Below are 23,324 nucleotides of genomic sequence, written 5' to 3' on the forward strand. Positions count from 1 at the left end.
TCGAAGCAGGGCGAAGAGCCTAGGAAGGCATCTGCCACGTCCCCATTTTCTACACAAGGAAACGCCACCTGAGAGTTCTCCGATGGTTACAGAGCAAGTAAACGGCGGACCCGACAGGGAGCTGGGCCCTCTGGCTCTTCACGTGACTCTTCAGCACCAGAGGGAACAGTGATCTAAAGATGCTTTGTGCTGAGCACTCCCAAACCACGGGACTGACACCAGACACGGCCCCTTCCTGCTGCCCTGGGAAGTGCAGAGTTTGACGCTGGCCTGGACTCTTGCCAGGTGCCACGCTCACTAGTACGCGAGATGGGGCAGCAGAAAGTGCTCTGGCTTTGGCATGACACGGGCTGAGCCGGAAACCCCCCTCGACCCCTTCTGAGCCGTGCGACCTCGGGCTGTTCCCTCATTGGTAAGATGGGGCCACCCCCCCACCTCGCCGAGCCCCTCCCCAGCTCCCCCGCGTGCAGCCTCGTGCCTTGGTCCAGACCCCCCATTCACAGGGACCAGAGGCAGCTCCAGCCACGCTCGGTGATGGAGGGACCACAGGTGGAACTGCCACCAGTTTGGAGCTGGAGAGCAAGCTCCGACAGAGGGATCGTAAGCAGCGGTCAGTGGCAGGCTGGAACACTCTAGAGGCAACAGAATGTGGAATCTGCCCGGACGGTCTTATTCAGTCTCAGAAATATCCTTGTCCACATTCAATTATTAGGCCAATGCGATGAAATCTGTACAGGGTTTCATAGAAGATGAGGACGCGATCGGTGCGTGTGAACCGGCTCCTTCCAAACCATTCACAAAGAAACTCCACACCAGAGCGCCCGGGAAGGCTGGCCAGCCGACAGACAGGCAGGCCCTCGGCCCAGGCAGGGCAGGGGTCCGCGGTGAGGACCAGGATCACGGGCTGCCTCAAGAGAAAGGCCCGTGCGGACCACAGAGAGGTCACGCGTCAATGTGGGACTCTGAGGGTCACGGGAATATCCAGGGACCAGGGAGGGACCATCTGGGGACCGCAGCGGGAAGGCTGCTGGCCCACTGTGCTGGCCTGGCTAAGGACTGCCCCTCTCTGGACACAGCTGCCTCCTTATGGAATCAGAGGGGCCCCTTCCAGTCCAGCCGTGCCATTTCTGCACCCATGATGGAGGCGTCTTTAGTTTCTGGATCGCTGGGATGCCCGAGGGGGGGCGCTCCGTGAGGCCACTCTGATGGACTCTGCTTTGGCCACAGAACCGCTCTGACCTCGACCTCAGCTGCCGAAAGTCTCCCTGAAGTGCACGAACGGTCCCGGCCTGGTCCGCGTAAGGATGTCACAAATCACCCCCGGCCCCCAGTTCTCCGTGTGGAAGGGTCTTGGGACTGTCGGCAGAGAGATCAGGAGGTGGTCACAGCCAGACTGAGCCCCGATGTCCTCATTCCTGGTCCTTGACTCTCTTTATGCTAATTTCCTAAAACCGGGAGTCTGAGCTGGCAGTCAGAGGCATGTCATGTTGAGTCAGACTCTCCGGGGCTAAGTTCAGACCCCCGCCTCCACCTGTAGGGTGTATCACCACAGGCAAGTCTTAAACTCCTTAGTGCCTCAGTTTCCCCATATATTAAAGGGGATCGTGGCAGTGCCCGCCCCCCCCTCCCGCCGCATAGGGTTATATAGCACTCAGCACATCGCAGGCTGGGTAAGTACAACCCCACTATGTCGGTTTTAAAGACGAACGCATCTCTCACAGATGCTTTCTTTACAAGTCGCGCTTTCAACCGCGGTCCTGACACCACCCGCTTCTTCGAACTTTGCCTGTTTCTCAAAAGAGGGAAGAGTCCAAATTTCCTTTTTGGTGCAAGAGAGAAAGGCTGTGCTCTACCTTTCCCCTGCTCTGCTGGGCCACGGGGGCTCCCAGCCAAAGCAGGTCGGGCTGCCTGGCGGCCACGGACCCAGCCTCATCCCAGGGCACCCAGCCACTCCGAGGGCTGGGCTGGAGCAGGCGAGGTGTCTGCTCCTTGCTATAAACCACATCATAAGTGCAAACAGCCACTGTGCGAATGCTCATTTAAGAACAAAAGTCTTCAGTGATAAATCCCAAGCTTCTCTTTCACCGATTTCGGTGAGTCATGGCTTGATCATAATTGAGGGGCCACTGGCATCGGGGCGGGCAGAGAGCCTCCGCAGGGATGGGGTCGGCTCTGCCTCAGGAAAGGCTTCCTGAAACCCAGCTGGGCACAGACAAGTAGCCGTCGCGGTGGAACGGCGGCAGGGCCCTCCGGGCCTTGGCTCCCGAGTTTGCACTTTGTGACCCTTATCCCTTATCTTGTGGTAAAAGCCGGTACTTTCCGAGCATCGACTTTGGCAGGTGCTGTGCTAAGCACTTTTTGAGTTTTCGCCGGTTCGTCCCTGTCCGTGTATAAATGAGGTTAAAGTACTTCTCCCAAGGCCGCCCAGTTAGCAAGAAGAGAGAGCAGGATCTGGACCCAGGCAGTCTGACCCCAACGTCCCCCTGCCCTCGGCCGCTGCGCACGCCAGCTCTTCCTGAGCCGAGGCGGACCGTCCTAAACAGGAAGTAGTTCTCTTTGTGCTAAGTTGATCACCGCAGTGGAACCTCGTCTACTACGAGGCTCAATGAGCCCTAAAGGGTAACTGCTTTCTTTCTACCCACGCAAAAAATATGTTTGCATTTGGGCAAGCATCGGAAGGAAGAGAGAAAAACAGAACAACAACGCAGAGCGGAGGTGGGATCCGGGTAGCTTTTCTTTGAAAACAGTTTCCCTGATGGCACTGATGTGGAGCTAACCCGCTGAGCTAGTAAGTGAAGATAGGCGTGAGGGAGGATGTTGACCCTTGGTGGGAAAAAACCTCTCTGTCCGTAAGTCAGACCTCCCGGGTGTGCACATGAGTGGAAGGAAGGCGACCGCGCTCTGCTCGGACGTTGTGTCTGGGTTGGAACCCGCCCCGCCCTCCCAGGATGGGCACCGTTGGCTTGGTCTCCCTAGAACCCCATCGTCTCTACGCGAAGAACCTTCCCTCTGACCTAACGCTCCCTGCTCGGGGCTCAAGCAGTCCACCCCGCATCCCACCACGGGGCAAGGGAATGGCAGACCGAAAGGCAAGCCACCTCTGGTCTTATTTACCCACAGACTCCTCGCGTGGTCCTGGGGATGTTGAGGGTAAGGGAAACCTCTCCAGACCTCGCTTTCCTCATCTGGAAGATGGGTACAAACACCCAACTTGTGTGCTACACCCAGGGAACTTAGATCACCAAAGATCTAGAAGGCCCAGAGTAAACGTGGTTAAAGGTTAGCATGACTCTCTCCCCGTGCAGAGGAGCTCTGAGGTACACATGTCACCTGGACAGTCCCTGTCTTAGCCAAACCCCACTTACCGAGTAGAGTCTCCAGCGGGCCACCAGCTCGTCCTCGGTCCCCGCCTTCGCCGCGGGCTCCAGACCCTCCTCGGCCAGCCTCTGAAGGTCCTTCCTGAACTCTCCCAGCTCGGCCTCTAGCTGCCGCCTCTGCTGCTCACAGGCTCCCATGGACTTGAGCAGGCCCTGCAGCCGCTCCTCCTCCTCCTCCCAGAGGGCTCGCAGCTTGTCCAGAACTTTCTGCATCTCCTCCAGCTCCTCGGTGATCTTCTCCGCGCCCAGAGGAGAGGTGTTCTGGATGACGCCCACAGCCTGCTCCTCCAGCCTCCTCAAAGACTCCTTACCCCGGGGAAAATCGCCAGCGATGTCCTGAAGGGGGCGGGGGGGGGGGTGGACAGATGGGGAAACATACAAGGGGAAAAAGACATCACGTGCTGCATTTTCCAGAGCCCCTGGAATGTCATGCTAAACATGAACTCCTAGATGAGAGCCAGACGCGCCTTTCCAAGGGGTGGACTGTCTGCCTTAATCGCACTGACTTGCCACAGGAGGATGTAATTCCCTTCCTGTGACTTTTACGGCCACTTGATTAAGTCGAGGAGAAAATCTGGGTTGGGTGTTTCTGCCTTTAACCCTTTGTGACGTTTGTTGATCTTCCCTTGTAACAAAGACAGAGGCAGCCTCGGGCTGGGAGCCTTCAGCTGGAGGAAGTATGAAGCCAAATAGAACCTAACGACCCTGTTGGGTTTCGTTATATTTATTTGTAGGGTTATCTACGAATGCCGAGTGAGCAGAGGTTTTCCATTCACGACAATGACAGAACTTTTCCTTTCATACAAATATTCATTAGTCTTCCATTTAAAAAATTTATATAGGCACCTGCAAGTCTATTTTATTTGCAAGTGCCTTCAAAATATTTTCCTTTTTTGTCGCAGCGCAATTGCATGGAGTAAGATACATAGATCTTAAGCATTACTATTCAAAGAGTTTTGAGAAATATGCACACCCACGTAGTGCACATTGTTACCAAAATATAGAGCATTTCTAACATCCCAAAAGATTCTAGAACTCCATGTATCTGAAAGCATTGGCTATATTATCTTTTGAAACTGGCTTCTTTCCACGTCATGTTTTCTGGATTCTTCCATGCTGTCGTAGGTCTTAGCACTTCATTCTTCTTTGTTGTGAGTAGTATTCCTTTATATATAGACACAGACGTGGACATGTGATTTATATCTAATCTATATCTATATCTATATCATCGATATCTATCTCCCGTGCCACAATATGTGAATCCAACACTCTGCTGATTAAAATCTGAGGTGTTTTCAGTTTGGGACTATTACAAATAAAGTTCCGACGAACATTCTCACACCACTCACGTAAGATTTTGGGGGGTGGGATGTCGTTATTCACTGGTTTTTAAACAAGAGTCAACTTACATACAAATATTAAATAAATGGTACAGGTGCCGTAAATCTGTGGCAAAATTTATAAAGTCGTCCCCGAATTACTGCACACACTCTAACAGTCCCTTTATGGAGGAAGTCAGAAGCTCATTCAAGGTCACAGCCATTCAAGAAGGCCGGAGTGGACCAAGCCTGTCTCCACTGCAGGCCTGATGCCTACACCAGGGCTCCTTACCCGAGGCACGACCGACACCTGCGGTCGGACAGGTCTGCTGGGGGGGCTGTCCTGCCCGTCACAAGGTGCATAATAGCATCGGATCTGGCCTCTACCCGCTACATGCCAAAAGCATTTCCGCCCTCCGTCGTAACGACCAAAAAATGTCTCCAGACGTTGCCAAGTGTCCCCCATTTGAGACCCACTGGTCTAGACCACGCTGCTGTGACCTTGGGTTTCCAAGTGCCCCGCTGGCTCGGAGATTTCTGTAAAGCAGCCGAGGCCCCACACCTACTGCGCTAGATTCCACACGTCTCCTCGTGTGCGCTCTGCGTGCCGTGGCTCTTGTATCCCCCGGGGCCCCCAGCACATCCCAGTAAATAAACAACACAGAAGCCCAGTAGCTGAGCATTTCCTCAGGGGACCCCTCTGGTAGAGACGCGGTCAAGTTTACCTGCAGCGCGCAGAGACGGCCCTCGGTGGTCAGTTTGCAGTTCCGCCCCAGGCAGCTGCTCACCTTCTCCACCACCGCCTTCAGCCACAGCTGGAACTCGTCCACGCCTGCCTGGAAATGCTCGTGCTCCCGGGTCACCTGCTCCAGCAGGTCCACTCTGTCCTGTGGGAGGGGAGGACGGTCACCACCTATGCAGGTCCCCAGCCCAGGCTGCCCTTGGCCTTCAAGGCCTACGTGTGTGTGTGTGTGTGCGCGTGTGTGTGCGTATGCGTGTGTTTAGAGGGTGTGAGATACAGTCGACCGTCTGCCCTTTTGCCGAAGATAAAGACATCCCAGTGGCTCTTCTCCACCTTATTAGCCGTAACCCAAGAGACTCTTGGTCAGAGCATGTCCACACTGGGCCCGCCAAGTCCACAGCTGGCTTTCTTTCCTGCCGTGTCCGGGGAATGGGACTCAAGACACGGGTATTTAGGGGCACCTGGGTGGCTCAGTTGGTTAAGCGTCCAACTCTTGATATCGGTTCACGTCATGACCTCACGGTTTGTGAGATCGAGCCCCGCATCGGGCTCTGCACTGACAGCATAGGATTCTCTCCCTCTCTCTCTCTGCCCCACCCCTTGCTTGCATACACACTCTCTCTCTCTCTCAAAATAAATAAACATTAAAAAATGACAGGAACAGGGGCACCTGGGGGCTCAGTCGGTTAAGCATCCAACTTTGGCTCAGGTCATATATCATGGTTTGTGAGTTCGAGCTCCGTGCTGACAGCTCAGAGCCTAGAGCCTGCTTCAGATTCTGTCTGTCTGTCTGTGTCTCTCTCTCCCTGCCCCTCCCCCGCTCACATTCTGTCCCTCTCAACGATAAACAAACATGACAGGAACATTTAACAACTCCTGCTGCACAACGCTGTCATTGGAGCACTCACCAAGGTGCCGGGAGCACCCAAGGAACTTTCCGTACATTGTCATCTCACTGCGCTCTCCTGACCACCCAATCAGGTGGCACCATTGTTATCCCCGTCTGACACATGGGGAAGCGGAGGCACAGAGCGGCGCCTCAGAAAGCACTTGCCCAAGCTCACCTGGGTAGGGAAGGACCAAATCCAAACCCAGAAGGCCAGACTGGGCCAACGGCATCCGTGCCCCACGCCGGCGGTGTGTGCAGCGCATGCAAATACACAGGAGGCCGTCCCCCCTTCCTCACGGGTCCGGCGTTGCTGGCGGCATGGGCTGAAGTCACCTCGGTTTTCAGACAACCCTACTCTAGTCCTCGCCACACAGGGGCAAGATGGCGTCCCGAGCGGGGCTGTCATCTGAGAAATAAATGCCCCTTCTATCAGACCTGTGTGCCCAGGAACCGTTTCTCAAACACGCCCCTGATCGCAACACCATTTCTCTCAAGCCCTCCATGGCTCCCCGCTGCCCGCAGGCCCGGATCCAAGTGCTGCAGCATTCTGGTCAAGGGCAGGACCCCGCGATGTGGCTGTGGCCTTGCAGTCAACACCCTGGGTTTGGAGGGTTTGCCCGTGACTTGAACCCTGGCCTGCTACGTGCCCGCGTCTCTCTGTGCGTGTGGTTAATAACAACCCCACCTCACTATGGCGCAGTGGAGTCAAATGAGGCAGAACTCACGTGACCCCGGAACCGCACTGGGCAGCTCGTAAGCACCTGTGAGCCATTGATTGCTGTCACCTGGGCTCTTGTCGCACCCAACCGAGCGGGAGTGGGTGCAGTTCTGCCCGGCCACGCTGACCTCCGGGCCCCACAGCCTCTCTGACTTGGCCCGCTGCCCCAGGCTGACTTAGCAGCCTTCCCTTTGTCCTGTGGTTCCCTTCTGGCATTGTCCATGCCTCCCCATCCGCTGGGAGAGACAAGAGCTCCCTACACACCAGGCGGCCCCTTGCTGACTTCCCCCCCAGGCTCTGTGAATGAGTGCTTCCCAAATGGCAGGAAGATTCAACACTGAGTGTGGCCGCTGGAGGGAAGTTTTCAAGGAGGGTCAAGAAGAGGGAAAGGGAGGACCTCCATTTACCAAGCACCTGCCAACGTGCCGGGAGCGTGACAAGCTATCTTACACTTAATCGTCACCACGATGCCAAGCCCTCCCGCTACACAGATGTCCAAGCTGAGGCTGGGAGGTCACGTAGCTCTTGAAGGGCCTTCTGGACAAGAGTTAAATGGCAGGTGCCCAACTCCGAAACCACTGCTCTAATCCAGGGGTTGGCTGGCGGTGGAGAGTAGACGTTTTCGACTTTAGCCACCGTGTGGCTTCTGTTGCAGCCGGTGATGCGTTCCTTCCGTTGTGCCACAGGCTGCCACAGACAACCACGTAGAACAGGCCTGTGTTCCGGTGAAACTGAAATATGGGCACTGAAATGTGAATTTCATAGCATTTTTCCATGTCCTGGAAGATTCTGCGTTTTCTTTCCTGCCATTTAAGCGGGCAGAAACCATTTCTGGCTCCCAGGCCACGCAAAATCAGGAGATGGGCTCGATTTGGCCCACGGGCCCTCAGTAGCTGGCCTCCGCTCTCAGCCGGGGAGCAGGCTGTGTCCAGGAGTTCGCCGGCACTCTGCTACAAAACCTGGTCAAAAGTGCTCCAAAGGGAAGCACGGACAGACACACGGGTTCAGAAAACTTCCCCGATCTTCGTACATGCCTCCCCTGCCCTTTGAGAAAGTCCTCACCAAACCTGAAAACACGGATTAATTCATTTAAATTTGCAACAGCCATGGCAGGGAGGAGAAGACACCCCCGCTTTGGAGATGGGGAAACCGAGGCACGGGACCGAGTCCTTCAGCGCGGAGCTGGGAACCTCCCACTCAGGGGAGCGTGGCCCGGAGAGCAGCGACAGCAGTGCCCCGCGGGGCCCGAATTCCAAACGCGGACCAAGAGACAGAGGCCACCGCCACCTCCTTCGCGACTCCCGCGCCGGCCCCCCCTTCCCACGGGGCTGTCTGCGTCCGTCCAAACCCTCCCAGAGCCTCCGCCGTCCCCGGGAAAGCCTCATTTATGAAACGAAGTGGGTCAGGAATAACAAGCAGAGAATAAGCGCCGGGGCCCCTGGTCGACGCTGCCGGTGATAGATGTCGTCGCGCAGCAAAGGCTCCCCCGGATCGCGCTGGCCGGCGGCCCCGTGTGTGAGCGATGAGGTGCCAGCACTCGGGAAGCCCAGAGTAAATAAAAGCCTCCGTGATCGTGAGCAGGCCCTCGGAGAGCAGCGTGGCCCGGCAGGGCAGGCGTCCAGACGAGCGAGCCCCGTGCCAGGCGTAGCGATCACAGCGCACAATTCAGCCGCTGCCGGCCGGCCACGTCGCAGAATGACAGGGGTGACGGATGGCGGCGGGAGGGGGGGAGGGGGGGGCCCCTCCACCTGCCCTCATCAGACCAAACAACGAAACCATCTGCGGCGGGCAGGGTTGTCGGGAACGTCCAAACCCCACCAATTAACAAGGGCGGCGAGGACTGATGTCTCCGCAAGCCTGCGCCGGCCGGTTTGATTCATGGCCCAGGTGCCAGACGCACCCGCCTCCTTTGAGAGGCGCCCAGGGGAGGCAGGGAGGGGGAGGAGGCGGCTGCTGTGTGCCTGGCCCTTCAGAAAACGTACCTGGTGCATTAAAAACACTCATAGTACACCAACAGGACCCCACTGGCGGCCAGCCTGCTCTATTCTTGACTCTCAGTGCCTGGGGTTGACACAGCCCTAAGGTCCCCCCCGCTCCCGGGCTTGGCCCGCTGATCTAGTCCTCGGATCTCCCTGCCGCGGGTGGTCGCAGAGGCCACGGGTCCGGAGGTGGCCCCCACGGCGCTCCTGGGCTCCCGTGCCCCTCCACACCAGAGGCTTTGCTAGTTAACATATTGGAAGCCAAAAGTGGATTCTCAGAGGTGAACACAATGGCCCGTTGACTAGCTTGAGAAATGTTGAAACGGGCTCTCTCGTTGGTGAAAGTCAAGGTATTAATACACACAAGGTCTGCAACGGACTGAGCTGTGTCCCCTAAATCCATAGGGTCAAGTCCTAACCCCTAATGTGATGGTATTTGGAGGTGGGGCCTTTGAGAGGTGACCGGGATCACGAGAGGTCATGAGGGTGGGGTCCCCATGAGGGGGTCAGTGCCCTAATAGGGAGAGACAGAAGAGAGCCTACTGTCCCCTGTCCCCCTCTTTCCGCCATGAGAGCAAGAAGGCAGCCATCTAGGGGTGCCTGGGGGGCTCAGTCGGTTAGGGGTCCGACTTCAGCTCAGGTCGTGGTCTCACAGTTTGTGAGTTCGAGCCCCGCATCGGGCTCTGTGCTGACAGCTCGGAGCCCGGAGCCTGCTTCAGATTCTGCGTCTCCCTCTCTCTGCCCCTCCCTCATTTGTGCTCTCTCTCTCTCTCTTAAAAATAAACATCAAAGAAGAAGAAGAAGAAGGCAGCCATCTACAAAGCAAGAAAAGGCCCCTCACCAGGAATCGACTCTGCCAATACCTTGTAGACTTCCCAGCCTACAAAACTGTGAGAAATAAATTTCTGTTGTTTAAGCCCCCCAGTCTATGGTGTTTGGTTACGGCAGCCTAAGCGGACTAAGGCAACACCACAGAGAGCCACCCTGAGATAGGCCTGGATGCCTGGGGATTCTTACATGGCCCCAGTCCTGTCCCTGGGCTGGGGGATTTCAGCTGCCTGCTTCGGGATGGCCATCTTATCTGCCTTGAGAGAGCCTTTCGCGCAAGGTGAGGCCTTCATCAAATGTCCGAGGCAGGTGACTAGGAGGCATCTGGGCCACGGAGAATCTTCGGGGGCCCCAGAGGACATGCAGAGTTCCCTACCCTGCTTAGGATGGAGTTCGAGCATTCTCTTGTGGTCTAGGGCTGGCAGGAGGGGCTGTGACCAGGGGCTTGGGGTCTGGGGCTCTACCCCACTTTACTAATGAGGACCGTGGGGTTGGCAGTTAAATCTCGTTAAGGACAACGCCAAAGTTAGATTTTCTCAGTAGCTCCTCAGTCTTCTGAAGGTCAAGGTCCCTTCTAGAATCTGAAGGAAGCTGTGGCTCTTCTCCCCAGCAAAATGCACTCACGGTGTCCTTACACTCTGGATCCCCCGCTCTCCTGCCCTGCGAGCTGGTCGCTGCCTCCTAGAAACCTCTGGAAGCAGTGTGCTCCCGCCTCCAGGGTCTCCACACTGCCCACTCACTGCTGCCTTCCACTTTCTCAGCCAGACCCACAGCAGCTCGGGCCGTCCGCGCTCCTCCCTGACGGGCACAGGGGACAGGACCTGGGGCACCACTGAGGGAAGACCCCACCTTGCGAGTCGCCTAGAACTTCTGGGTCTCTCTCGCGGGACAATGGCATCTGCCACTTACATGGGGTTTTTTTTAGGTCCGCAAAATGGGCCCAGTTCGAAACCTTCGCTCTCCACCACACGAGAAGGCTGGGGGGACCAAACGAGGTCAAAGACACGAAGAGACTTGGAAAGGACAGCAGTCGTCAACAAGAATTGTGAGGTCTATGATTTTTTGGACGCAGCGAGGGGAGGGTCCCCTAGCAGCAACTGTGAGAATCTCTGAGGTGATCGTTTGCACACGTGGGCCAGGACTGGTGCTCACCCGGTGCCCCTGGCACGCCGCCTCCACACACACATGTACACATGTATACACACACACACACACACACACACACGGGACAAACTACTTTCCATTTCCCGTCCTCCGCACGTTGCGCGGAAGGCTCTCTGCTGATTGACAGGTGCACCTGTTTCCTGTGAAGTCGCAATGAGGCCACGGGGGCAGACACCTTCTCTGCCCGGCCCCAGGGGCCGACCTGGAGAAAGAATCGCTGTTAAGCCTGCCCTTGCCACTCGGGACTTGGTGAGGGCCAGCTGGCTGCGTATGTGAGAGCCAAAGTCCACACCCGCCTTGCCTGTCCATTCTGGCCCCTGCACAGCTGCCCCAGAACCTTCCGCCGCTTCCCTGGGGGGGGGGGGGGGGGTTGGGGGGGCTCGGGACTCGTGAGCCTCCAAGCTGAAGGGCGGGGCTCTCATTCATTCAATAAACAGCTTTGAGCACCTGCTCAAAGCTCCATTGTTGTTGCTATTGGTTCTCACTGCTGTCGGGGGGCCGAGGTGTCCTTTATGTGGGGAAACCAGGTGCCAGTTTTCAAAGAACTCCCTTGTGAACTGCCAGCAGGTAGGGCGAGCTGCCCTGAGGCCACACAGCTGGAAAGCTGGCAGAGCCTGGCTTGAACCCAGGCCCCTTCCCAAGCATTCAAGGACCAGAGTCCTGTTCTTGCTAGTGCATTCTCAGATCTCTGTCCATTACAGGTCTGTTGCCCTTAAACTGTAATCACGAAGGAGCCAGCAACACGGAAGACTAGAAAGCCTGGGCACCCTTCCACTATAGACGGCCGAAACGGCTGCATAAAATTTAACAAGCGTTGTTTACATGCACACACCGAGGTAAGTGACATCACGTGGACGACACGCAGAGATGTTACAGGTTGCTAAACTCACTTGTGTGCTTGAGGTTTTCCTGGGTTGAAGGCTCCGGTTGGAGGAGGAAGTAAGGCTTTGGGCCCAGAAGCAAAAAGGCAGGACCCTCAAGGGGCTGTGTCCCCCACCGTCAAAGGATGAACTAGAAAAATCTCCCCCTATGCACAATCCAGGAAAGAAGTTCGGGTTTCAGCGCGGGCTCTGGGGCAAAACCCAAAACAAAACAAACGAAAGACTGATCGCCTTTCAGCGTGTGGAGCCAGGGGCCTCTCGCGTAATTTTGGCTTGGGGTTCAAGTTCAGATGCAGGAATCCCCAGGTCAAGAACACACTGATGTAAGCATAGGAACCATGAAGGTGAATTCCCAGGGGAGCCTGGCTGAGGGAAACGCCAGCCACTCCGAGCGTCAGGCCCCAGCCACGGGGGTCTGCAGATAAGGTCCTGCTTAGCACGAGCTCACAGCCCAGAACCACAAAGGCCCTAAGGCTCCACCACGACAGGAGACCCGATAAATTGCAGCGTCAGGCTCTGAAAGTTCAGCTACTTGAACAATCTGATGAAGCCCGTAAAATACGTACACTCGGAATGATTACAGATACAACCCATACCCGGAAGGCGGGCAAATTTTACACGATGCGAAACAGAACAGTGAGTGTCATAAAAACCCGATGAGAATTCCTTTGCAAGATACTAATAATTGAACTTGATAACTCAGAGGACCGGTTAAAAATCAAGGATATAATGGGGTGTGGGGATGGGGACAAAGAACGGGCAGAAGGACGGGGGGAAGGGCAAAAGAGAGCAGCGGAGGAAGGGCGGGGAGAGGAGAAGAGAAGCCGGGCAAAGGTGAGCATCACAGTCCGTCAGTCAGGCGGTCAGTGCCCGCGTGTTAAGCACCGACACGTGTACTCAGCGCTGAGCGGCTGTGGGTGGGCGGACGACAGATAACAGGCTGACGGGTGGGTGAAGGAGGAGGGGTCGGTGGTGGAGCGGGTGAAAGGTGTGTGGTAGTTAGGGGGTGGGTGACGGGTGGGTAGCGAGCAGGTGACGGGGAGACAGGGGACGGGCAGTGGACAGCAGACAGACACACGGGTGAACGGGTTGACGAGTAGGTGGATGAGCGTGTAGACGGCCGGGTGGGTGGTTACGTGGCTGTGCAGATGCACGAGAGGTTGGTGAGGCTGGTGGGAGAGAGCCGGAGGCGCGAGGAGGCGGACGGGAGCGTGGGCACAGAGAGACGGTTGGGCAGGTAAGTGGGTGGGTGTGGCTGGATGGTGAATGGCAGATAGGGTAGTTCAGTGGGGGTAGCTGGTGGGGGGGCAGGACGGTGGGTAGACGGAGGTGGTGGCTGGGTGGGTGAGTGGGTGTTGGGTGGTTGCTCAGCAGGTGGTGAGTAGATGGAGGGATAGGTGTATGGGGAGCGAATGGGTGGCTGTACAGGTAGACGGCGGTGGATAATGGCTGCACGGGGAGACAGAGGTGGCTAATGGATGCACAGGGAGACAGGTGAATATGGCTACATGGGTAGACAGTGGTGGATAATGGCTGCACGGGGAGACAGAGGTGGCTAATGGATGCACAGGGAGACAGGTGAATATGGCTACATGGGTAGACAGTGGTGCATAATGGCTGCACGGGGAGACAGAGGTGGCTAATGGATGCACAGGGAGACAGGTGAATATGGCTACATGGGTAGACAGTGGTGGATAATGGCTGCACGGGGAGACCGAGGTGGCTAATGGATGCACAGGGAGACAGGTGAATATGGCTACATGGGTAGACAGTGGTGGATAATGGCTGCACGGGGAGACAGAGGTGGCTAATGGATGCACAGGGAGACAGGTGAATATGGCTACATGGGTAGACAGTGGTGGATAATGGCTGCACGGGGAGACAGAGGCGGATAATGGACGCACAGGTGAAGACAGAGCCCCCCACGCCTCACGCACCTGGGCTTTGGCCTTCACCGCGGCGTACTCGGCCTTCATCCTCTTCTGGGCATCTTCGTCCACACTGGGGTCCCCGATCCTGTTGAACAGGGAGGCTGCCTCCTCCAGCAGCCGGTCGAGGAGCACGGCCTGGTTGCCCACGTTGTGCAGCAGGACCTGGGCGTGGCTCAGCTGCCACTGCTTCTCCTTCAGGCCCAGCTGCAGCTCCACGGGCAGCTCCAGGACCACCATCATCTTCTGGAACCAGCGGTAGAACTCATCTCGAGCCAGCAGGTACTCGCTCCAGTGCAGCCACACCCACTCGATGCGGCTGTGGACAGAGAGAGGGGGGCCGTGAACGACCCGCCCACCTGGCCCCAGGGCCGGGCAGCCGCCCCCTCCCCAGTACTCGTGGGGGGGTGGGGGGGGGCTGTGGGCAGGAGCGCAATGAAATGACACTCTCTCTGGGCCTCAGGGTCACCTGGGCAGCTTGACGACCCTCCAGGTTCGGGGCCCTACCTCAGTGTGGTGGGAGTGTGTCTAATAATCGACACAGTGCAATAGTGTCTAGGGGGCTTGTGGCTGTTCGGTGGGGCAGAAGGCTGGGGGGCCTACGTGTGGGTTCCAGAGGCGCCATGAGCTTGCTGCATAACCCTGCCTCCTCGCCTGCCTCGGTTTCCCCGTCCGTAACACGGAGACGGCCCCATCTCTCCAGCCCACATCAAACGACTTTGCAATTCCAAGTGAGAGGGTTTGAAAAGCAGAAAGCACAGTGCAAAGTCGCCCCAGCCACTCAACCTTCTGGCTTCAGAGCGATGGAGGGGGTCCTGGCAGCTCCTGGTCCCTGAGGGCCCTACTGTGCCTTGCTCTTGACATTTGCTTCTCCTCTTGTGTCTTCCTGCAGCCTTCATCGAACGCTTGATTATACCCGTTGTCCAGATGAGGAGCCTGGGGCTCAGAGAGCTCAAGGAACTTTCCCAAGGCCACACAGCAAGCAGGCAGCAATCTCAGGTCTGCCTAACCCCCCATCCCTCCCTGGCTCTCAGGGGCAGCACAGGATCTAGGCTACGTCGCCAGCCAGGCAACAGGGCCACTCCGCCATTCTGCTGGGGGACGAACACGTGGCGAGTCTACTAAGACTTTAGTGTTGGCAAAACCCGATGGACTCCCACTGCCATTATCATCATTAAGCTCGATTATAATTAGAAAGAGGCAGGCAGGGCTGGCGCACATCCCAAGAGAACATCCTGTTCCCAGCAATCCCAGGACCGGAGAAATGTCCCCGGGGTAGAGGCCCCAGGACAGCGCGGTGCTGGACGAGGAGGGTCAACAGAGGCTGCGAAGGCCCGGCGGGGTCCCCAGCCGCCTCACCTGTGACAGTGGGTCATGTAGGTGACCGTCTCCTCCCACTGGGCTTTGATGTCCTTCAGCTGGGCCAGGATCTCGGGCTTCTGGCCGTCACGGCAACACGCCAGGAGGCCCTCCGCCGCCCGCAGCACGACGTCCACCTTCACGCGCCCCTCCGGCTCCAGCTGGCATATTTTCTGTCGTGGACACAAAAGCCGGTTTCCAGGGGTTAGACAAAGCCACGAGCAGGCAGAGCCTTGGCGTTAACGGTGGCGTGATGGAAAGAGCCGGGACTCTGAGGCCAGAGGGGCTGGGGTTCAAATGGTGGCCCTTGCAGCTTTCTCCTGTGACCGTGGGTGGCCAGCTAAAGGCCCTGAGGTCGGAAGCAAGGCACTGACGAGGGGAGCACAGAACCGTGCAGCCGTCTGCTGGCGTAAGTCCCTTCCCTTTCCCACTGGGCCGCTTCGGGCTGTGCGAACTCACACACGTCTCACCATCTCCCTGGCCTCGGTTTTCTCGTTTGTAAAATGGGGTTATTCACAGTACCGAGCTCCCAGATTTTTTTCAGTATTAAGTGAGAAAATGCAACGTAGGGGCGCCTGGGTGGCTCAGTCGGTGAGGCGGCCGACTTTGGCCCAGGTCGTGATCTCGCTGGGTTTGTGAGTTCAAGCCCCGCGTCGGGCTCTGGGCTGACGGCTCAGAGCCTGGAGCCTGCTTCAGATTCTGTCTCTCCCTCTCTCTCTCTCTCTGCCCCTCCCCTGCTTGTGCTCTCTCTTTCTCTCTCAATAATAAATAAATAAATGTAAACATTTTTAAAAAAATAAATAAATGAGAAAACGCAAGGTGCACGTCGCGGTGTGTGGGGCTGTGAGAATCTGCCTCTCACGTCTACCGCAGGGAGTGGGCTTGACCCAGGGCCCCAGCCGAGGCTCCGGAATTCTCTCTGAATTTGCAGTTCGCTCCGAGGCCTTGCTCCCTCAGCTGCTCCCACCAGTGACCAAGCAGGAAGAGGAAGGCAGGCCTGTTCCCCTGTGGCATCGGGCTCCTCTGATGGGTGACTGGTCCAGGAGGCCCCACGGCCTTGCCAGACTCCCACAGAGCCACACCGCGCTCCCAGACACTCCCTGGTCTCCTGGATTGGGGGTCAGACCTGCGTCGGGCTGACCTCGCCCCTCCCAGCCTTCCTGGGCTCCCAACCTGTTCTCTCATGGAAGTTTCCCTATCAAACATCTCGTGCGTTTAGTCTCATCTTGGCCTTGGGCTGTGGGAGGACCAACACGAATATACAACGTCTAGCAAGTAGCATATTTCTGATTAACATCAGCTCTTGTCCTTACTACCTGCCGTTATTTAGTTCTTTGGCAACTCAAGCGTGGTCTCTGTAGGAAAAGTACAATTGGATTCCAATTCCAGAGCCATTCCCTCCTACCTGCTTGACCTTTGTCACAGTACTTCGATTCTCGAGGCCTATGAAATGGGGGAAGAGGACAGTTACACCACCCAGGGCTCCAGGAACGTTCCGCGAAGCCGAGAGAGCCCTGGGCACACCGCCTGGCCCAACACTAATAGTGTTCACTCTCATGAAGTTCAAGCTCTACTCCCCAGCCTGTCTCCCTGGGAGGCTGGCAGCCAGCCTTCCCTGAATGAAGTCCCAGTGGGCCGGCCGTCTCTGACCCCTCTCTGTGGATGGCGCAGGGGTGGGGGAGGGGGGAGCGAAATGCTGCTTCATTGATAGCTGTGTGACCCCAGGCAGGTTGCTTGATCACTCTGGGCCTCCCTTCCTTACCCTGAGATTGTGATAACAATGCCTGCTTTGTCTACCCCATAGGGTTCTAACATTAATTTTTGAAAATACAGTTAGTTAAAACATCGATGTGTCAGTATACTTCGTAAACGGGGGGGTGTAAAAGGTGTAGATCTTTTCTGAGATGTGCAAGTGAGCAAGGGTGTCAATCCTTTCTGTTGCTTCACGTGAGACTGGTTAGCGATGACGGCGACGATGATGTAGAGAGGGACGTCCCCTCCTACCTGTGTTATCAGAGTGAAATTAAACAAGCTCCTTCCACACAGGCTCTCTGTGGTCCATGAGTGTGTGTTTCGGGGTGGGGGGCAGATGAGAGTGGAGAGTGGGGAGATACCCCAAGAAGGGGAAAGCCGTTTTGTTTGTTGTTTGAGCCCGGCCGAGCGGAGGGATGTGGCAGGACCCCGCAGGGTCACGGCTGCGACGAGAATCCGACCGAGACCCCAAGTGCCGCTCAGCAGCAGGCAGCGATGTAGAAGACAAAGGTACTATGGCAATTAGTGTGGACCAAAGGTCCGAGGGCCACTGCGGGATGTTCTGGGCTGAGCAAGATTACCCACCCCCCGCGTGGAACATTTCACACCACTCAGGAGCGGGAGCCCCACAGGGCGGCTGGGGAGGAATTTCTTGCCATCCCGTGACATTCAGTTTCATTAAGGACCTGATATTTCTGACACCCAGCGCTGAGGAACAGACTGCAGACCCACCCTCCAAGCTAGGAAGACACACGCCGCGGAAATCGCAGTTAACGGACGAGGGCGCTGGGAACCCACAGAAACCTTGAGCTTTGCAGGGCTGTTCTCTGCAGCAGCCAGAGAGGCCTCCTTTCCACCTGCTGTGCAGAGGAGGCTCAGTCAGAATCCAGAATCGAGGGAGCCAACGGCTTTGGGGAAGAAGCTGAATTCGTTCTCTCCGCCACACCCAGAGGGAGCCAGCTGGGCCTGGAAAGTCCCCATGAGGACAACGGCCCCTTTCCCAAAGCCTCGTTTCCTGATTGTGTGACCTCCTCTAGGCCTCTGGACTCTCGCTCTCCTGACTCCTGCTCGGAGACGGGCAGGCCGGACGGGGGAGACACGGCAGACGCCCAACTCCCTGCCCTTCGCAGGGGAGTGAGTCTGCTGCTTTCCTGCCAGAGACAGAAAAGCCGGCCAGCCGCAAAGGCAGGCAGAACACCAAGCCCTACCTGGCCCAAAGCAGAAACGTCTGCTCCCAAACCGAAATATCAACCAATGGGATGTTTGCTGGAGGCTGGGAGGCCAGGAGGCCAGAGGCCGTGGCTACGCTGGCAAATCCAGCTCTCCAGAAGTAGTTTCCACCTTTCTTCGCGGCAGTCATGACTACGCTCTTCGGCTGGTGTGAGGTTCTTTTAGAGCTGATCACCAGCAGGATCCAGGAGTGCTTGGCAGGAGGGACGAGCCAGCTGGGACGGAGTACAAAACTATTCTGATTGGAAGGAGCCAATGAGGGCAACAGTCAGGTGGGGGGTGGATGGAGGGAAAACTTTGGGGAGAGAAGAAAAGATCAGGAAAGCTGGAGGGAGGGGGTTAGTCAGGGCTTTCCATCAGTGCAGCCAAGACCAGGCAGGCACTGCGCTGGGTACTGTGCTTGGTACTGGGCGGGGTACTGAGCTGAGCACTGCACTGGGTACTATGTGCAGTACTGTGCTGGGTACTATGCTTGGTACTGGGTGGGTACTGAGCTGAGCACTGCACTTGGTACTATGTGCAGTACTGTGCTGGGTACCGGGTTGGGCACTGTGCTGGGTACTATGCTTGGTACTGGGTGGGGTACTGAGCTGAGCACTGCACTGGGTACTGTGTGCAGTACTGTGCTGGGTACTGAGTTGGGCACTGTGCTGGGTACTATGCTTTGTAGTGGGTGGGGTATTGAGCTGAGCACTGCACTGGGTACTATGTGCAGTACTGTGCTGGGTACTGAGTTGGGCACTGTGCTGGGTACTATTGCAGTGCTGTGCTGGGTACCGGGTTGGGCACTGTGCTGGATACTACGCTTGGTAGTGGGTGGGGGTACTGAGCTGAGCACTGCACTGGGTACTGTGTGCAGTACTGTGGTGGGTACTGAGTTGGGCACTGTGCTGGGTACTATTGCAGTGCTGTGCTGGGTACCGAGTTGGGCACTGTGCTGGGTACTATGCTTGGTAGTGGGTGGGGTACTGAGCTGAGCACTGCACTGGGTACTATGTGCAGTACTGTGCTGGGTACTGAGTTGGGCACTGTGCTGGGTACTATTGCAGTGCTGTGCTGGGTACCGGGTTGGGCACTGTGATGGATACTATGCTTGGTAGTGGGTGGGGTACTGAGCTGAGCACTGCACTGGGTACTGTGTGCAGTACTGTGCTGGGTACCGAGTTGGGCACTGTGCTGGGTACTATGCTTGGTAGTGGGTGGGGTACTGAGCTGAGCTGGGTACTATGCTAGATACTATTCTGGGTACTATGTGCAGTACTGTGCTGGGTACCTAGTTGGGCACTGCTGGGTACTATGCTTGGTACTGGGTGGGGTACTGAGCTGAGCACTGCACTGGGTACTGTGTGCAGTACTGTGCTGGGTACCGGGTTGGGCACTGTGCTGGGTACTATGCTTGGTACTGGGTGGGGTACTGAGCTGAGCTGGGTACTATGCTAGATACTATTCTGGGTACTATGCTGGCTACTGTGTCGGGCACCGGGGTCCAGGAGGAGCCTAGTGCTTGCAGGCCGTGCTGGGGTCCGCAGACAAGAGCACAAATGACTAACAGAGCCACCGACGCCACGGGGTAGCTACTGGAGCTCCAGTGAGGGATGTGGGGAAATCTAAGGCTTGGTGGGCAGTAGGCGGCGTCGGCACCGAGCCTCGGTGACGCGCAAGCCTTCGAGATGGGGCGTGAGCAACGGCTGTGTCCGGAGGCCACGTCCTAGGAAAGGCAGCCCGTCTCTGGCCACAGAGGGGCCTGGAGGCCGGTCAGGAAGCAGCCTGGCTGAGGCCGGGCCCCGAGTGCAGGGCCGCAAGTCTGGAAACCAGAGGGCAAGGAGACAAGACGCTGGGACCTGGGGGCCAGCTCCGGGAGGCCCGGGCGCGGCAGGCAGGCAGGGTTGGCGTGCGCGTGTCCCCGCATCGAAACCGCAAGAAATAACCCCATCCATCGGGCCGGCTCTGCCAGGGCGCCCGCGCTCTGCCAAGCGCACCAGTAAGTCATTCGCCCCCATGTTCCGTCCCTCCTGCAAGGCGGCAACCATCGCCCCCACCCCACCCCACCCCCAATGAGCTGAAACCCAAGGTGCTCCAGAAACTGTCCCAAGGCGCCACAGCCACGGCGGGGACTCGAACCCCGGGAGCAACCCTCTTCCCGGTCTCCCTTCACAGAAGGCTTTCACCACCACGAGGGTCCCGGAGCCGCCAACAGCCCCTCTGTACGCAAGGGGGAGAGGGCTCTGCTCACACTCTGTAGCTAGAAAGTGAGGTCGCAGGAGGGCACGGGACTCGCTTCTGGCCACGCAGCTATGCGGCGTCAGAGCTGGATGGGAACTCACATCCCGGCCACTCTGGAGAAGAGTCACCCTGGACGCACATCACTGAGCTGGGGGGGGTGGGAGGGGGTGGGCACGAGACCCCGACCCCAGAGTGAGGCCCCACGGACTGCGGAGGTGGAAAAGTCACCAGACGCTCCCTTCGCCAGATGGCAGGAGCGAAATGTTTTCTTTCTTATTGCAAAATTGGTTTTGAAATGTCAAGGCCCAGAAAATAGCATGCCTGAGCCCCATGGGAGAGCCAGAGGCGGAGGCCCTGGACGTGACCCCCTCCGCCTAGGCTCTGAGTCAAGTCCCTGGGGGCTCGGCCGGTGGGCGTGCTCCCCTCCGGTTTCCACCCTGGCCTGGCCGAGGGCTGTTCCCAAGGACCACTCTTGCCTTGGCTGCAGCCCGACCCACCACCGGAGGGGAATGGCCTGCCGGTAGAAGGGTGCAAGGTTCAAAGGGATTAGCAACCCTTGGCCTTGAAACAGCAAGTACACACGCAGGGCTGTGGTGTTCCGGGACACAGACTATCAGGAGCTGGGGCCAGAGCTCGGGGGCAGGGGGAGGGTTGCATTTCACAAGCACATACACACAAGCAAACGGGAGGGCATCCCAAGGAGAGGCAACAGCACGGGACAGAGACCTACAGACAGGAAATCTAGGCTGTCTGCCACCAGGACAGGATCTGTGCTTGGTAGATGGGACGGCCGGGACAGCTGAGGCTGGAAGATGGGGTGGTGCAGACAGTGGCAGACTTTGGTGCCAGGTGAAGCTTGGTTTTAGTTTTGTGGGCAATGGGGAGCCACGGAAGGTTCTAGAGGAGGAGAATAAACATCAATAACATCACGAGATCCTGTGCGGCCTGGATTATGTGTATAATCCCCCATTCCCCTTTATGCTGTGAGCCCCAGAGTAAAGTGTACCTCGCCGTCTCCACTGCCCCAGGACCCCCCACGGGGATGGCCAGTGATGCTCTGGACTCAGCCCTGGGCTCAGGTCCTGACAAGATCGGTTCCTAGAGTTTGGGCCCATCACCGCGTCTAGGAATCACATTCTATTATTGAAAACTGGGGACCATAAAACCACATTCACAGGGCTTTTGTGAAATTCAACATGAAAGCTGACGGTGCGGCCCTGGGCACGTGACAAACAGGTGCCGAATGAATGTCGGGTCCCCTCCGTCTGAGGACCAATCATTTGATAAATGCCTCCTGGTGACAGTAACAATGCGGATGAGGACCGAGGCCAAGTCCGACAACAGAAGGGTCTCCGGGTCGCCAACTCCTCTCCTTGAATCCCTGACCTTCCTTCCAAGTTTCCAACCCACCATCCCCCTGTCGCAGCAACGACATCCAAGCTCCCCGGCTCAGTGTTCCAGGCCGTCACCCTCTGACCCCTGACCGCCCGTCTGGCCCTGTCCCCGGCTCCTGCCTGATGGCTGGTGCTACCCCAACCCAGCCTTGCTGGGGCCCTGAGCACGTGCCTCGGGCTATGCCCACCTGCTGGGTCTCTCTCCTCTGCTGCTCCCTCCCCCTAGAGCCCCCTCCTCTCCACCCTCACCCCTGCGGCCCCCAGCCTGGCGACCTCGTCTGTCTTTCAGCTTCAGCAATAAAGTCACTTGTCCCCAGAGGCCTGATGCCCCAGGCTGCCTCAGAGAGTCCCGGGTTCTCTGCTCACTCCACTGTCCAATTGGGAAGCCTCTGGCCGTATGACTTAAAAGTGGTCCCCCACTGTCTGCCCTGCCGGGCTCGGTTTTACTGTGAATGCCCGTCTCCGATCATCTGAGAGGCACGTGTCCTTGCAGGGAAGCAGAAAGCCCATCCGACAAGGAATCAGAAGACTCAACTTCCAGGCTGGAATGTCCCACCCGGAGACCTTTTCAACGTGGACAAGGCACCTCTCTGAGACTCAGTTTCCCCATGCATAAAATGCAGACCATGGCTCTCCCTTCGTGACGTGGTTGTGAGCCTTAAACCATCGGCCCTGAAAAGATGATACGAATTTTCTTCATTTTGACTGTTTCCAAAACGAGGATTGGGTATTTTCAATAAGATGCACAAAATCAGTGAGACAGCACACCCAAGAAAGCACGCAGGACACTGGGTGTGCGGCCAGCACCCCTTCTAGCCTGGTCAGGAGATCAGTTTGTGTACGAGAAGGTGGCCCCCCCCCCTTAAAAGCGACCATTGTTAGCTGTCTATCCCAATGGGTGTGACCCCAGAGATGCGTAAGTCATGGCTTTGCCTACACGTGGGCAACGGAGGCCCAGAGAGGGATAGGGACTTGGCCGAGGTCACACAGCACTTTCACATCAGCATGAAGCCTATAACCCAGGTTCTGCCCCCTGGCCCCCTGGCCCCCTGGCCTGAAGCAGATGCCCTCAGATGGGGGCACCATAATGCCGGGCCAGGCAAGGGACACCAGCACTTCCGGTAGGCATAGCACCACACGCCTGAGGCCTGCCTCGTGCCAGGTGGGGAGCAAGGCCAGACCCTGGCCCTGGAGAAGCTGACAGGTCACTTCTCACGGGGCAGAACCCTTCTCCACCCTCCTGAAGGCCAATCTGGGCCCACCCAGACCCGGCCCAGGGAAGCCGGGAAGCGGCAGGAAGGACTGGGCTGGGGACCCCCCAACCCCGCCACCCCCGCCCCTCCGCCCCGGCCGCAAGGTGCCTCTGCCAGGATGGGACAACCAGAAAGCCCCTCTAGCCCCTTCCTATGAAAGTGTGGTCCCAGGACCAGGGAGCGTGTTAGACATGCCAGAGTTGGGGTCCACCCTGACCCCCTGGATCAGAATCGGCCCCCAAACCCAAATCCCCAGGAGATTCAAACACGTCAGAGTTTGAGAGAGAC

The 23,324-nt window shown here is 57.3% G+C and overlaps 1 protein-coding gene across 4 annotated transcripts in view; it reads right to left on the bottom strand.

Annotated features, from left to right (window-relative positions):
• Positions 1–23,324, bottom strand: part of SYNE3 (spectrin repeat containing nuclear envelope family member 3) — a 90,114-nt gene that overhangs the window by 32,125 nt on the left and 34,665 nt on the right. For all 4 annotated transcript variants that reach the window (XM_042944215.1, XM_042944213.1, XM_042944214.1 and 1 more), the window contains exons 3-6: positions 15,185–15,357; positions 13,835–14,144; positions 5,422–5,583; positions 3,366–3,713 (exon numbers count right to left, since the gene is read on the bottom strand). In XM_042944215.1, the coding sequence (XP_042800149.1) occupies positions 3,366–3,713; positions 5,422–5,583; positions 13,835–14,144; positions 15,185–15,357 (993 nt within the window). The remainder of the gene's footprint in view (positions 1–3,365; positions 3,714–5,421; positions 5,584–13,834; positions 14,145–15,184; positions 15,358–23,324) is intronic.

Source organism: Panthera leo, chromosome B3, assembly GCF_018350215.1.
Source record: "Panthera leo isolate Ple1 chromosome B3, P.leo_Ple1_pat1.1, whole genome shotgun sequence".
NCBI lineage: Eukaryota > Metazoa > Chordata > Mammalia > Carnivora > Felidae > Panthera > Panthera leo.